Genomic DNA, 16,615 nt, shown 5'->3' with positions numbered 1-16,615 from the left:
ATGGGGTCACATGTGGGGTATTTATACTGCCCTGGCTTTTTAGGGGCCCTAAAGCGTGAGAAGAAGTCTGGAATATAAATGTCTAAAAATGTTTACGCATTTGGATTCCGTGAGGGGTATGGTGAGATCATGTGAGATTTTATTTTTTGACACAAGTTAGTGGAATATGAGACTTTGTAAGAAAAAACAAACAAAAAATATATATATTTCCGCTAACTTGAGCCAAAAAAATGTCTGAATGGAGCCTTACGGGGGGGGGGGGGGGGGGGGTGATCAATGACAGGGGGGTGATCACCCATATAGACTCCCTGATCACCTCCATCATTGATCACCCCCGTGGTAAGGCTCCATTCAGACGTCCGTATGATTTTTACGGATCCATGGATACATGGATCGGATCCGCAAAACGCATGCGGACGTCTGAATGGAGCCTTACAGGGGGGTGATCAATGACAGGGGGTGATCAGGGAGTGTATATGGGATGATCACCCCCCTGTAAGGCTCCATTCAGACGTCCGCATGTGTTTTGCGGATCCGATCCATGTATCCATGGATCCGTAAAAATCATACGGACGTCTGAATGGAGCCTTGCAGGGGGGTGATCAATGACGGGGTGATCAGAGAATCTATATGGGTGATCACCCGCCTGTCATTGATCACCCCCCTGTAAGGCTCCATTCAGACGTCTGTATGTGTTTTGCGGATCCGATCCATGTATCTGTGGATCCGTAAAAATCATACGGACGTCTGAACGGAGCCTGACAGGGGGGGTGATCAATGACAGGGGGGGGTGATCAATGACAGGGGGGGGTGATCAATGACAGGGGGGGGTGATCAATGACAGGGGGGGGTGATCAATGACAGGGGGGGTGATCAATGACAGGGGGGGTGATCAGGGGTTTATAAGGGGTTAATAAGTGACGGGTGGGGGGGGGGGTGTAGTGTAGTGTTTGGTGCGACTTCACTGACCTACCTGTGTCCTCTGGTCGATCCTAACAAAAGGGACCACCAGAGGACCAGGTAGTAGGTATATTAGACGCGGTTATCAAAACAGCGTCTAATATACCTTTTAGGGGTTAAAAAAAATCACATCTCCAGCCTGCCAGCGAGTGATCGCCGCTGGCAGGCTGGAGATCCACTCGCTTACCTTCTGTTCCTGTGAGCGCGCGCGCGTTCACAGGAAATCTCGGGTATCGCGAGATGACGCGCCGATGCGTCCACGAGGAACAAATCAACCACCTCCCGGACGCATCGGCGCGTTAGGCGGTCGGGAGGTGGTTAAAGAGGACCTTTCACTGCCCCCTGACATGTCTGTTTTAATAGCTTCATGCATTCCCCGTGTAATACCAATTCTGGAGCATCTCTTCTTATGGCTCTATGTTGTGCCATTCCTGTATTATCTCTGCTTGAAGTTATAAATGAATTGCTAGCAGTCTGCAGTAAGGGTACAGAGGGGAGGTAACCAGTTGGGGGGAGTAGTGCCTGCAGAGATTCACTCTATCCAATCAGTGCTGTCATTTTCAGTCTGTGCAGGTAACACATCCCCAACTGGTTACCACCCCTCTGCACCCTTACTGCAGACTGCTAGCAATTCATTTATAACTTCTAATAGAAATAATAAAGGAATGCACAATACACATACATAAGAATAGATGCTCCAGAACTGGTATTACACAGGGAATGCATGAAGCTTTTCAAAACCGGCATGTCAGGGGTGGTGAGAGGTCCTCTTTAAGACTTGATGAATTGCATGAAAAGCGACAAGAAGCATAGCATTATGTCCTGTGGACCATATGGAGGTTCTGTGCACCTGAAACCTCCCCTATGTGGCCTTACTTTAATTTGCAAAATGAAAGTTACATTATAGTGTTGCCTTTTTTTTTTTCCCCCGCCACTATTTTTGTTTGTATGAATGGCAGTTGTTGCCCATATTATGCTTTGTATCACAGGCACTACAGAAGGGTACTTTTGCAGTCACTGAAAATGGACCTACGTGAGGAAATGAACTACATTACAGCAATAATTGAGGACCAGCCAAAAAATTATCAAGTCTGGTAAGTGTAAATTTGAAATTGCTGAAGATGCTAGGAAGTGACAACAGTCATGGGTACCATATCAGAATTCCTTGTCCATTATTAGATTGCAGAACGTTAAGGGAGATACAAAAATGTACTGTACCCGCGCATCTGCAAATCTACATTCACAAAGAATGTCAGGATATTACACTACAGGCTTGCTCCAGGCATTACTTTTTCATCTTGGTAGTGCCTATAACAGTTCATTGACTTCATTGGTCCTAAAGCCGTTTGACCACTCTGTCAAATGACGGCCCACCCTAAAACACATGACAGATGTTTGTGTTTTTTGTCTGTAATAGCCGTACAGTCCTGCTGACACTACTGAAATCTTTAGTGGAGGTTAGAATTTAACTGAATGGATATCAAAGTGGCAAGTATGGTTGACGGGACTAAAGGCCCTTTTATAAAGGCCCAGGATTGAGGGAATTATTAGCAATGAGTATATGAACACTTGTTCGCTATTGACCGTGGCATCTAGGGGGATAACCCCTTGATGACATCTGCCATACATATACTGCAGATGTCATCGCTTTAAAGATGGCCCGCTCTGGAGCTGAGTGTGTGCCATAGCTGCCAGGTTCCTACTGTTTCACACAGCAGACACCCGGGATTAGTGTTTGTAATCGGCAATAACGCTAATCGCAGTCCTTTAAAGGGAACCTGTCATCAACTTTATGCTGACCTCACTGAGGGCTGTATAAAATAGTAGCTAATAGTAAGTGGTTGCTGAGAACCAGAATCATAATCCTTGCAGCCCAGGCCTTGAAAAGAGTCAAATCTACCCGAGAAGAGTCCTGGTTATTCCTAATCTCCTGCTCTCCCACCCATCTGCTGACGATTGGCAGTTCTCTCCTAGAAAGAAAGGGAGAAAACTAGGTAGAAGCCTGTCAGTCATCAGCGGGTGGCAGGAGAGCAGGAATTCATGTATAACCAGGACTCTTCTCAGGTGGCCGGGACTCTTTTCCAGGCCTAGTCTGCAATGATTGTGATGTTAGTTCTCTGCAACCACCTACTTTTAACTTATAAATGACAGACCGCTGAAATCAACTCGCCTGTCTTTGTTCTGCCGTTAGTATGGGCAGCATAAAGTTGATGACAGGTTCCCTTTAACTCCTCAGATGCTCTGATCAAAAGTGACTATGGCATCTGAGTGCGGGAAAACATGGGAGCACTGCTATCTCAGCAAGGGGAAGGCATTCCTTAGTGGTAATAAACCAGACCTAATAAAGGCTACCAGACCGAATAAAGATGGCAGCATTGCATTGGAATATACAGCATTTTTTCCAAAGTTTTATTTCAAGAAAAGGCATACAAATGTGGTATTCATACTGACCCAGAAGGGCATTAGGAACGCCATAAAAACCCCATAAAACTCTAGCACAATTGCTCTTTCTTTTTTCAATTTCATTCCAAATGGATTTTTTTCCAGCTTACCCCACCACATTGTATGCAGAAGCCCTCATACGGCTGTGTGAATGGAAAAATAAAATGTTATGGCCCTGGGAAGGCTGGGAGTAAAAAATGGAAAATGGCCCAGTCTTCAAAGGGTTGACATAAAACCCATCATTACCCACCTTGTGGATTCTATGCCGATGCTCTGGTCTCCACTCCCTGGTTTCTGGATTCACATGGCAGAAATAGCTTGGACTGCCTGCTAAGCCGGTCATTGTTTGAGACGGGTCACCGCCGCGGTAAACCCCTTTTTAATGTACATAGCATACTAAAAATATATCCATTAGGAAGCTTAAGGAGCTCTCAGATTAGAAACTTATGATGAGAAACTGTGGTGTTTATCCTGATTTTAATATATGGTTATTCTTTCACCTTTTAGGCACCACAGAAGAGTCCTTGTTGAATTGCTAAAAGATCCTTCAGAAGAACTTGATTTTGTTGCAGATATCTTAAACCAGGACTCTAAAAACTATCATGCTTGGCAGCACAGGCAGTGGGTCATTCAGGTACCTTGTCACTCAGAGCTGGAGCAATGATTTAGTTAGTTTTATGAGGCCCAGAATAGGCAATATGTCTTTTTATTTAATTAATTTTTTTTAATTGTACAATGACCTTTGTATAGATGATACTCCAAAAAAACAATGGCAGATTTGGGAGTTTCCATTACATCCCACAGAACACTAAATGGAATATCTCGCAATATTAGGGTTCAGGTCTGAAGTCACTTTGTGAGCTTACATAATAGAAACCACCCAAAAATGACCCCATTTTACAAACTACACCCTCAAGGTATTCACAACTGATTTTACAAACTTTGTTAACCCTTTAGGTGTTACACAAGAATTTATGGAAAATAGAGAGAACATTTCAAAATTTCACTTTTTGGCAGATTTTTCATTTGAATCAATTTTTTTCCAGTTACAGAGCAAGGGTTAACAGCCAAACAAAACTCAATATGTATGGCCCTTATTCTGCAGTTTGCAGAAACACCCCATATGTGGTCGTAAACTGCTGTACGGGCACACGGCAGGGCGCAGAAGGAAAGGAATGCCATACGGTTTTTGGAAGGCAGATTTTGCTGGACTGTTTTTTGACACCATGTCCCATTTGAAGACCCCTGATGCACCCCTAGAGTAGAAACTCCAAAAAGTGACCCCATTTTGGAAACTACGGGATAGGGTGGCAGTTTTGTTGGTACTATTTTAGGGTACTTATGATTTTTGGTTGCTCTCTATTACACTTTTTGTGAGGCAAGGTAACAAGAAATGGCTGTTTTGGCGCCATTTTAATTTTTTGTTATTTACAACATTCATCTGACAGGTTAGATCATGTGGTATTTTATATAGAGCAGGTAGTCACGGACGCGGCAATACCAAATATGACAACTTTTTGGGGTTATTTGTTTCAGTTTTACATAACAAAGCATTTAAAATAAAATTATTTAGTGTCTCCACATTCTGAAAGCCATAGTTTTATTTTTTGGGCGACTGTCTTGTGTAGGGGCTCATTTTTTCGGGATGAGATTGTTTGATTGGCACTATTTTGGGGTGCGTATGACTTTTTGATTACTTGGTGTTGCACTTTTTGTTATGTAAGGTGATTAAAATGGCTTTTTTTTTAGTGTGTCATACACTAACCGGTTGCCTAGGAGACCCAGCCTGAGGCTGGATCTTCTCGGCTCCCGTAGAAGGCAGGTTCCGATGCCGTGCAAGGCATTGGGCAGCCTCTTCATGGCATCGGGCTGCCTTCTGATACATCAAGTCCCCGCCACAGCAGCACGGGGACTCGATGGGCTCCCTCAAACACAAACCCCTTCTATGCCGGGGTCACAGGACCCCCCTCGGCATTGACCCAGGATGGCTGCTGATGGATTTCAGCAGGCACCCAGTTCCGATCCCCACCCGGCGTACATGTACACCCTGTGTCCGTAAGAGGTTAAATGCCCTACTTTCGTGATATAATATCACTGTTTTACGTTTTACTTCTCTATATCGTACATTTACATAATATCCCCTACGCTTTGGGGGAGATTTATCAGCTCCATTGCACCTGAAAAGTGGTGGTAAAAAATTGTTGCATCTATTATACCAACCTCAACACTTTCCTTAAAGAGGGCATGGCAACGATGGTTAGGGGGTTAGACCAACCTCCGCAACGAAGTTATCAACAAAGCCAGAAATCTACAGCAACTCTGAGCTGTCATAGATCTGAGGCGCACGGACTGCCAGAGGATGTGCCTAATTTATGTCGAGGGGTGCACCCTCCAGCAGCCCAGAGGATATCTTGATAAATCTCCCCTTTTGTATTTCCTTAGTAATACTAGGCAGGTTTATACTATAGTAATCAATCTTTATTTTTGCCATTCTAAGATTTTATTTATTCTTTATCTTATTTTATAGGAGTTTAATTTGTGGGAAGGTGAATTGCAGTTTGTTGACCTGTTGTTAGCACGAGATCTCAGAAACAATTCTGCATGGAACCAAAGATACTTTATTATTTCTAATACATCGGGGTATAGCAATCCCCAGATTCTGGAAAGAGAGGTCCAGTAAGTAAATTATTTTTTATTACATTTTTTTTTTTTTTTTTTTTTTTCATGAGTGGCATTTTTCATGTTTTGCAGAACTATATTTCTAGCCAAAATACTCCCGTTAGCCAAAGTGTTCCCTTTTAAAATTAGAAGCATTTAAAGATGCTTTCCAACTGTCAAATGTTTTGTTAAATAACGCCTCCACCCAGCTGGACATGTCAAAGAAGGCATACTGTTCCCCAACGTTCACTTACAGCTCCACTGCTGGGACCCCCAGCACCTATAATGAGCTGCCTGACTTGAAGGAGAGCACAGCGTGCATGTGCAGGTGCACTCTATTGCTGTAGGAGTTCTGTAATTAGCTGAGCACGCACTGCCACCTCTCCTCTCACCAATATGGGACAGCCAGAAATAGCTAAGCCAGCACCTGTCGATTTTCAGAACTCCTATAGCGGTGAATGGAAGGTGGACTTATTCGGGTGGTGCACCCTCCTTCACTTTGAGAGGCCCGTTTTGGAGATAGTGAGGTGGGACCCGCACCTATCTGACTTTGGCAAATATGCCTTCAAAGCCTGAGATATATATATATAGTGGAATTACCAATTGTTGACGTCTACTCAAACCGTATATAGCAGAGAAATGATCCTATATACAGATTAGTGTTAGACTATACCCCTTCTACCATGGCCTTAAATCATGGCCCCTGCTGTGTAGCATTATCATTTAGCACTGTATAATAATAATCTGTTAACTGTGTAGCTCTATTGTGTAGACACTATATACAGTGCATTCGGAAAGTATTCAGACCCTTTCACTTTTTTCACATTTTATGTTGTGGCTTTGTGCTAAAATAAAAAAGTTTTTCACCATCAATCTGCGCTCAGTCCCCATAAATGATAAGTGAAAGGAGAATTTTTTTTAAATCTTAATTTATTGAAAGGGGAAAAAAAATAATTTTGCTTTAACATAAATATTCAGACCCCTTACTATGTAAAAAACGCGTTCCACTGTCTTTATAAAGTCTTACAGCTGAAAATGCATATCGGAGCAAAACCAAGTTGATGGGGGGGGGGGGGAAGAGAGCTGTCTGTAGAGCTCAGAGGATTGTGTGGTGGAACAGATCTGGAGAAGGGTACAAAGGTACAAACAAATTTCTGCTGCACTGAAAGTTTTCAGGAGCACAGTGGTCTCCATAATTATTAAATGGGAGAAGTTTTGGAACAACCAGGACTCTTTCTAGGGCTGCCCTCCAACCAAACTAAGTAATCGGGGGAGAAGGACCTTGGTAAGAGAGGTGACCAAGAATCTAATGGTCACTCTGGCTGAACTCCAAAATTCCTATCTGCAGATGGGAGAAACTTCCAGAAGGTCAACCATCACTGCAGCACTCTTGCCATATATCGCTATAAAGCCCACATTGGTAAAGTCAAAATTCCCTCATAGGGTAAGTACGTCACAGGAACTTATTCTTCACTGTGGATGTAGTCTGCTCGCCTGTTTGTGTTCTGCTAAACTGGGCACAACGACTGAGAAGGCAAAAGCAAGGAGATCAATTGGTTGGTGCAGCAGAGACTATCAGGAACCCTTGGGGCAGGAGCCAGTCCGCCGGTGGGGTGCAAAAGAGCTGTAAATATCGGAAAGACTAGTGTTGAGAGCTGATGATTAACACTAGATGGTGCAGTACACAACCAGACGTGAATGTATGTATATGATGATTGTAGTTTTATTTTAGATTCAGGACAACGCATTTCGGAGTACAAAGGACCCTTTTATTTAAAGTCTAAAATAAATTTATATATATATGTTATAAAATAAGATAAATTAATTCATTATACTATTCATCTCATCATGTTAAGTTAATAAAATATGTACATCTATATACCAAGATATAATATAAAAAAAAAGTGTAAAAAGATAGATAATAATTATAAGGGTAATAATAAAATAACATTAAACATGGAGGGAAAGAAACTCAATGGTAATGGCCTGATCGGTAATGGATATTAAATATTACATAATAATGAAAACTCAACTAATTAATGGAAGATGATGTAGCTGGTGGTAGGCACTACTCAAAGGACTAATACTAACCACTAGTAAAACAAAAGGTATCTGAACACTGCTGGCAGTTAATAAGTAATGAATTTATATTTTAGAGTATAATAATTCATAATCTGTGTCCCCACATTGATTGTAGATTAGTGAATTCCAAATTATATAACTAGTATATATCAGAAAATAAGTATGAAGTAGGGTATCCAGTAAAACCTAATAATTAGTATATTTGGTAGCTAAACTAATTATTTTGAGCCAAAGTATCTGTAATAAAATAAATCAATACATGAAATAATTGTGTCTACATGGATATTAATGGAGAATTACCAATATGAGGTTCAATGAAGCACACCCGTATCGGAGACAAAGCAGTATGTCAGGCGCGAATGCCGATGAGTGCAGCCGCTGAGACGCGCGGTCAGGCTCTGCTACACTGACACATGCAGCGTCCACAATTGTAGCCGATTGAAACAAGTGGAACATGAGCAGGATATGTCAGTATGGGGCGGGGAGGAAGTGGAGGGTGTATGTGCTGATAGATGTGGGTGTGATTGAAGATAGAGGTACCAGAGGGGCGTTCATTCTAATCTATATAGGAGGCTAGAGTGAACTGAAGGGGACCGGAGGGAGGGAAAGGGGAGGAAAGATCTGGTTTAGATTAGGTACCTTTGGTTTAAACAAGGTAGCGGTTATGTAGCGCTGAAAAGGATGAAGGAGGAAATATGAGATGGGAACTGAGATGTAGGGCTATAAATTAGAAAGAAAAGAAAATAATGGAGAAGAATGAATAGTCCATGGTAAATGAGATTAGATTTGTGGACAATAAGGACTCTAAGATAGAAGGGAGAAATACATGATGATAAATAATGGATGAAAAAATTATATATACTGAAGAGATTATATGGAAGTGGAGGGCATGTGTACTGATGGATGTGGCTATGATTGAGGATGGAGAACCCGAGGAACGTTTATTATAATCTCTATTGGAGGCTTGGATGAACTGAAGGGGACCAGAGGGAAGAGAGGAAAGATCTGGTTTGGATTAGGTACCTTTTTGGTTTAGACAAAAAGTAGCAGTCATGTAGCGCTGGAATGGATGAAGGAGGAAAGAATGAGATGGGAATTGAGGTATGAGGGCTTTGAAATGGAAGAAAAATGAAATAATAATGGAGACAAATGAATGAACCATGATAAATGAGATTATATGTACAATATGGGCTCTATGGAAGAGTGGCCAGAAATGAGCTGCTTCTCGGTAAAGAAAGACTCATGAAAGCCCACCTGGAATTTGCAGAAATGCACTTAAATGACTATTAGAATGCGAGAAACAAGAGTTCTCTGGTCTGATGAAACAATGATTCAACTTTTGGCCTCAATTCTAAGAGTCATTTCCGGAGGAAACCAGGTACTGCTCATCTGCCCAATACCATCCCTACAGCATGGTGGTAGCAGCATTATGCTGTAGGTGTATTTTTCAACGTCCGGGGCAGGGAGACTGGTCAGAGTTGAGGGAAAGCTGAATAGAGCAAGAGATATTCTTAATAAAACCTGATCCAGTGTGCTCTAGACCCTATACTGGGCCAAAGGTTTAAGTTCCAACCCAACAATGACCCTAAGCACGCAGTTAAGACAACACAGGAGTGGCTTAGGGACAATTCTATGAATGTCCTTGAGTGGACCAGCCAGAGTCCTAATTTTAAGCCCAATTGAACATCTCTGGAGAGACCTGAAAATGGTTGTCCACAGACGGTCCCCATCCAACTGGCAGAACTTGAGAGGATCTACAGGGAAGAATGGCAAAAAATCCTCAAATCCAGATGTGCCAACCGGGTGGCATCATTTCCAAGAAGAATGGAGGCTGTAATTGCTGCCGAAGGTGCTTCCACCTAATTACTGAGTAAAGGGTCTGAATACTTAGGTTACTGCAGTATTTTCATTATGTTTTCAATAAATCAGCAATAATACTCTTTTACACTCTTCTAAACATTATGCCGTATTTGACAAGGGGGCGTGGGTTCATAGGGAAAGGAATGTGGCCTAATTGCAGCTCTGTGCGCCAAAAATTGGAGCATTTTTGGAGTGAAACTACACCAACGTATAGGTGGCGTAAACTTAGACTAGTGTTTTTTTCACTGACAAAGATTCACTGGCACAAGATTTACGATGCTCCAAGTTTACAAAGGTCCATGCGCCACAATAGTAAATTTGCCTAATATTAAGGCTACAGCTACACGACTGTGCTCGTGTTGCGGAAAGCAAACAGAGGGTCTGCAAAACAGATGCACTGGCGTGTGAACTCTGCATCATGGTGTGGACCAATTGAAGTGTGATCTGCAAGATATGGCGAAAGATAGGACATGTCCTATCTTTCACCGTATCTCGTGGATCGCTGACCCATTGACTTGCGATGCGGCTCACACGGCCGGTGCCCATGTTTTGCGGAACCACTCCCTTGTGAACATAGCCTAAGACTGTAATTCGTATTCTTAAACAGTGCAAAGTAAGACACTGTTAAATCTGTTTCACTGTGAGGATGCATGTCATTCATTTTAGAGCCGGTCTTCTACTCATTAGTATGTTTAAAAGAGTAGCTTGTTGAATTCTTACTTTTGATCTTTGGCACACTTCTTCCTACCAGGTATGCTCTTGCGATGATCAAGGTTGCGCCTCATAACGAGAGTGCTTGGAACTATTTGCGAGGGTAAGATATATGCTGCACTTGGCATTTTCATGTGTAGTAGAATGATTGCAGTTTTTTTTTACAGAAGTGATTTTCAAGTACAAGTTTAATAACTGCTTCTTTGAAAAAAATAAATAATGTAAAAAAGGTACGGTATTTCCCTAAGCCTTGGGTAAAAAAGGGGAAAACAAATAGACTGTTATAACAAAGGTGAACAATAAACCATACTTGCATGGAACATCAATGGTAAAGATACACTGTAAACATTAAGACCCTGAAAAGGAGCCTGTGTGCATATGAGATTAGTCTAAATGTAAAAAAGTACATTTCCTACAGGAGTCTGGGGTGGAGGTGCCTATAGTGGTCAGCTCGATATGGCTAGTGCGAACAGCCGTAACTTGAAGCAATCAGTCCACACAGCAACTTGTGTGAACAGAAAGTCAGTTTCTCTGTTTTCCTATAGGGGCCTCCATGTCGGTCTCATAGGAATGAATAGAGGAGTAACTGACTTCCTGTCCTGTGTCAGTTGGAGATCAGAGTTGGTCACATGACACAGCTGAGGATCAGAAGTGAGGGGATAACTCGCAAATACAGTCACTGATGAGAAGATTACATTCACTTAAGTTTACATCATGCACCTTTCTAACCGGTCAGAGAATAATAATTTTTAACACGTCTCCCTCCTACTCTTAAATTTTCTTATTTCTTCATTGTTACTGAAGCCTTACATGTAACCAATATGTTGCTTTTAGAATATTGCAAGACCGAGGCATGTCAGATTATCCAAACCTTTTGGAGCAAATCCAGGCTTTGCAGCAAACGCACAGCTCTCCATTTCTTGTGGCCTTTTTAATAGATTTATATGATGACCTGTTGGAGAAAAAGTGTGACAACACCGAGGAAATCTTGAAACAAGCATTAGAGGTTTGTACTACTATATATTTAAAGTGTCCCTCCAGATGGAAACTTTCCACAAATCAATAGTCCAGTTATTATATACTTTGACATGGCACACTGTGAATAAACCCGCCCTCACCAGTAGTCTGTAGCGGATGGCTAGGGTTTGTTTCACAGTGTACAGACTGTCATGCTTAATTGTTGTAATGGGGTCAGCAATAAGGAATCCATTTTACAGTGACCATATTTTGTGTAATAATGGGCGCACACTTCCTGTTTCTTGCTTTGCTGTATAGACTGGGACAGAAGAAGAGCAAAATTCTCATTATCATTAAAGAGGTTGTTCAAGAATTGGGGGGAGGTGGGAGTTTGACAAACCCCTATTCTGCTGGACCTGCAAAGGGAACTTGCCTGCTTCCTTGTGCCAGCTCCCGACTGCTTCCTTACTTAGTCCTCCTCTTGCGTCCTGTGACCATTTTCCCTGATGCAAGGGAAGCCAGACACCACTGTGGCCAGTGATTGGCTGCGGCATTGTCAAACCGGATGTTGACCTCAATGAAGCCCAGCGTAGCATTGTAGGCATGCAGGAGAAGGAGTGGGGAGTCGGCGCTGGTAATCAGATAAGTCATCTTCACTTTGCAGGTCGAGAAGAATGGGTACAGTTTGCACAACTTTAAAGGGTGTGTGGTTCATGACAACTGTATTGTACTGTTGGAGGCCTAAATCAGGCAGATAGATAAGGCACCATCATTGTATGCCAGGGGCGTAACTACCATAGCGGCAGACCATGCGACTGCTATGGAGCCCAGGGCAAGAGGGAGCCTAGTCTTAGTTGGGATAATCTCCTCTTCGACTGGAGGTGAAAACTTGGGCAGAAACCCTTCTGTCCTGTATGGGGGGGGGGGGGGCCTGGTCTGATCCTTGCTATGTGGCCCTTCTCTATGTACGCCACTGCTATATGCATTATAAATCACTGCACAATGATTCGGTAATAATTATATTTCTGTTAGTTGACTTGCATTTATTACAGCTGCCATAAAACACATGCACCCTGCTGTATTGTCTATGTGGACAATAAGGAAGCGTATGCTTCCAATATGACCCTAGGAAAGTCTTATCAAAATAAAAAATGTGGGAGGTTTATTAACCACTTAAGGACCACAGGTTTATACCCCCTAGTGACCAGGCCCTTTTTTTTACAAATCGGCACTTCACAACTTAAACTGTTTATTGCTTGGTCATGCAACTTGGCACCCAAATTAATTTTACCTCCTTTTCTTCTCACAAATACAGCTTTCTTTTGGTGGTATTTGATTGCTGCTGAGAGTTTTCGTTTTTCTGATATTAAGCAAAATAGACCGCAATTTTCTCAAAAAAAAGTGTATTTAACTTTTTCTAGTAAAATTGTTCAAATATAATTGCATTTCTATACAAGTTTGTGTCAGAATTTATTGTGCTACATGTCTTTGATAAAAAAACAATCCAATAAGTGTATATTTATTGGTTTGCGCAAAAGTTATAGCGTTTACAAACTATGGTACAAAAATGTGAATTTCCGCATTTTGAAGCAGCTCTGACTTTCTGAGCACCTGTCGTGTTTCTTGAGGTGCTAGAATGCCAGGGCAGTATAAACACCCCACAAATGACCCCATTTTAGAAAGAAGACACCCCAAAATATTTGCGGAGGGGCATGGTGAGTTCATGTATGTATTTATTATTTATTTATTTTTCACAATGACACTTTCTGAGGAAAAATAAATAAAAATTATATATATATATATATATATATATATATATATATATATATATATATATATATATATAAAGTTTCCATTTCTGCTAACTTCTGGCATAAAAAAAATAAAAAATCTCCCACGGACTCACTATGCCCCTAAGTGAATACTTGGTTTGTCTACTTTACGAAATGAGGTCATTTGTGGGGTGTGTTTACTGTTCTGGCTTTTTGGGCGGGGCTGCAAGAAAGTGTCACACATGTGGTATCGCCGTACTCAGAAGAAGTAGGACAATGTGTTTTGGGGTGTATTTTTACATATACCCATGGTGGGTGAGAGAAATATCTCAGTAAATTGACAACTTTGTATACATTTTTTTAAAAAGTTGTCATTTACAGAGATATTTCTCACACACAGTATGGATATATGTAAAAATACACCCCAAAACACATTGCCCTACTTCTTCTGAGTATTGCGATACCACACGTGTGACACTTTTTTGCAGCCTAGGTGCGTAAAATTTTACATTAACTCGCTATGCCCCTCACGGAATACCTTGAGGTGTCTTCTTTCCAAAATGGGGTCACTTGTGGGGTATTTATACTGCCCTGGCATTTTAGGGGCCCTAAAGTGTGAAAAGAAGTCTGGAATCCAAATGTCTAAAAATGCCCTCCTAAAAGGTACTCATTGGAATTTGGGCCCCTTTGCGCACCTAGGCTGCAAAAAAAGTGCCACACGTATTGCCGTACTCAGGAGAAGTAGGGCAATGTGTTTTGGGGTGTCTTTTCACACATACCCATGCTGGGTGAGAAATATCTCTGTAAATTACAACTTTTTCCATTTTTATATACAAAGTTGTCAATTTACAGAGATATTTCTCTCACCCAGCATGGGTATATGTAAAAATACACCCCAAAACACATTCCCCAACTTCTCCTGAGTACGGCGATACCACATGTGTGACACTCTTTTGCAGCCAAGATGCGCAAAGGGGCACATATTCCAATGAGTACCTTTAGGATTTCACAGGGCATTTTTATGCATTTGGATTCCGTGAGGGGTATGGTGCGTTCATGTAAGATTTTATTTTTTGGCACAAGTTAGTGGAATATGAGACTTTGTAAGAAAAAAACACAAGAAAAAATAACAATTTCTGCTAACTTGTGGCAAAAAGTAGCTAACTAACTGGAGGTGATAAGGGACCCTTAGGCCCCATTTACACGTCCGCAATTCTGTTCTGCATTTTGCCGCACTCGCGCCTTTCGGCGTTAGTGTGACGGCAAACGGTTAAAGGGGTTATCCGGGAAATAATATTGATTACCTAACCTGATGGGTCATCAATATTAGATCGGCTGTGGTCTGAGACCCGATATTCCCACTGATGAGCTGTTAGGAGCTTCCTAGGCCATGTAACATCACCATATATCGGTCACATGGTCTAGTTGATGTGAATGTGGCTGAGCTGCAATACCAAGCACAACAGCTATACTACATACAACGCAGTGCCTAGTGAGCTGTTGGGAGCCGACCACATTCACCAGAACTCCATTGAGCGTGCCAGGACTCGGACAACTGCCGATGATAATTATAGGTCATATGATAGGTCATCATTATAATTTCCTGGATAACCCCTGGATGATCGGTGTTGATGATTAGACTTGTGCTAAGATCTGACATAATTAGTAAAAGGTGCACACCCCTTTCCAACCGGAAAAGTTGCTGGGACTTGCACCATGTTTGCAAGTTTTCTATGGCAGAAAATTGGCTTAAAAGCTCTATAAATCTCCTCAATTACTACAAAACCTTATTTCTCTTCCACACATTTAGAGGGTTGTCTGTTATTTACAACATGTGTTTTAAAGCCAATAAAAGTGATACTACAAAAAATGTACACTCGCCAGTTAACAACTCACAATTTCCAGCTCTGGTACTTCCGGCCCAGAGCTGCTGCCTCAACAGTATACGACACAAGACCGCTGAGGCCAGTAACTGGCTGCAGAGGTCATGTTGAGGTAGAAAGCACATCATCATTGCAGCCAAATAAAGCCTGGCGGGACTGGAAACTGCAGGGGGTTAACTGGTGAGTATACATTAATTTTTATTTTATCACATGTGATGGCTTTGGGCACGCATATCTGGAAGACTTTCTTCCCTTTCTGTGGGAGGCAACAGCTCATACGAGGCTATCAAGCTCCTGCATCTCCAATAGTGCAATGCCGTTGGCTCTTAACACATTCCTTCCCTGCATAGAAAAGTCACTCGCATATAGCTCCAGAAATAAATATGGTATGTAATACCTTAACAATTTACTTCTCCAGTGTCTAGACAGAGCTGTAGCTACATACATATAACAATTTAGAAGTAGGGATGAATAAATGAAATGTATCTGGACCACTTCACAAAGTCAATATGCCAGCACTGAGGGGAGGGGGAGGGTGCAGGGAAGCCACTGAGCATCTTACGCTGGGTTCAGATCTGAACGTACGCTCTGTATGCGCGATTGTACGGGCATTTGCAGTCGCGCATACAGAGACAAGCGAACGCCCATTGTCACGCGTTCCCGCTGAAGTCTATGTACGGGAACGCGCGGCAAGACGCCCCAAAGAAGCTCCTGTACTTCTTGGGGCGTTGGGCGTTTTACAGCGCGATCCTACGCGCTGTAAAACGCTCAGGTGAGAACCATTCCCATAGGGAAGCATTGGTTCTTGCCTGTTGAGCGTTTTACAGCGCGTGGGAACGCGCTATAAAGCGCTCAGGTCTGAACCAAGCCTTAGTCCAGGAGAAGTAGGACCAGAAAGAGGAACAGCAGAGGTGCTGCCAAAGATGAAAATTGTATAACTCCTATAAAAAGGGGACTGGCATAATAAATCGTCATAAAACACACCCATAGATAAACTACAACAGTACTATCAAAAAGAATATATGGGAAAATCCACACCTACTGTACATTTCATGAATTACCATATTTCTTGCCTTATAAGACGCACCTACGTTTAAGAGGAGGAAAATAAGACAATGTTTTTCAGCAGACCTCAGCTCATACCCCCAATGTTAAGAAGACCTTATCTCAGACCCCTAATCGGACCCTCTGTTTGATAAGACCCCAAATCAGACCTCAGATCAGACCAAAAACTCGCCTCTCCTGGTCAGGAAGCAAAAAATACGGTAATAACAGGTTTTTTTTCTTGAA

The 16,615-nt window shown here is 42.1% G+C and overlaps 1 protein-coding gene across 1 annotated transcript in view; it reads left to right on the top strand.

The window, feature by feature from the left end:
* Positions 1-16,615, top strand: part of FNTA (farnesyltransferase, CAAX box, alpha) — a 50,563-nt gene that overhangs the window by 16,820 nt on the left and 17,128 nt on the right. Inside the window, exons 4-8 of the mRNA XM_044279126.1 lie at positions 1,950-2,054; positions 3,910-4,036; positions 5,930-6,078; positions 10,754-10,816; positions 11,548-11,719. Of these exons, the coding sequence (XP_044135061.1) occupies positions 1,950-2,054; positions 3,910-4,036; positions 5,930-6,078; positions 10,754-10,816; positions 11,548-11,719 (616 nt within the window). The remainder of the gene's footprint in view (positions 1-1,949; positions 2,055-3,909; positions 4,037-5,929; positions 6,079-10,753; positions 10,817-11,547; positions 11,720-16,615) is intronic.

The sequence above is a fragment of the Bufo gargarizans genome, chromosome 1 (genome assembly GCF_014858855.1).
Source record: "Bufo gargarizans isolate SCDJY-AF-19 chromosome 1, ASM1485885v1, whole genome shotgun sequence".
NCBI classification, from domain to species: Eukaryota; Metazoa; Chordata; class Amphibia; order Anura; family Bufonidae; genus Bufo; species Bufo gargarizans.
The sequence above is the reverse complement of the archived record's forward strand: the minus strand, read 5'-3'. Positions and strand labels throughout refer to the sequence as shown.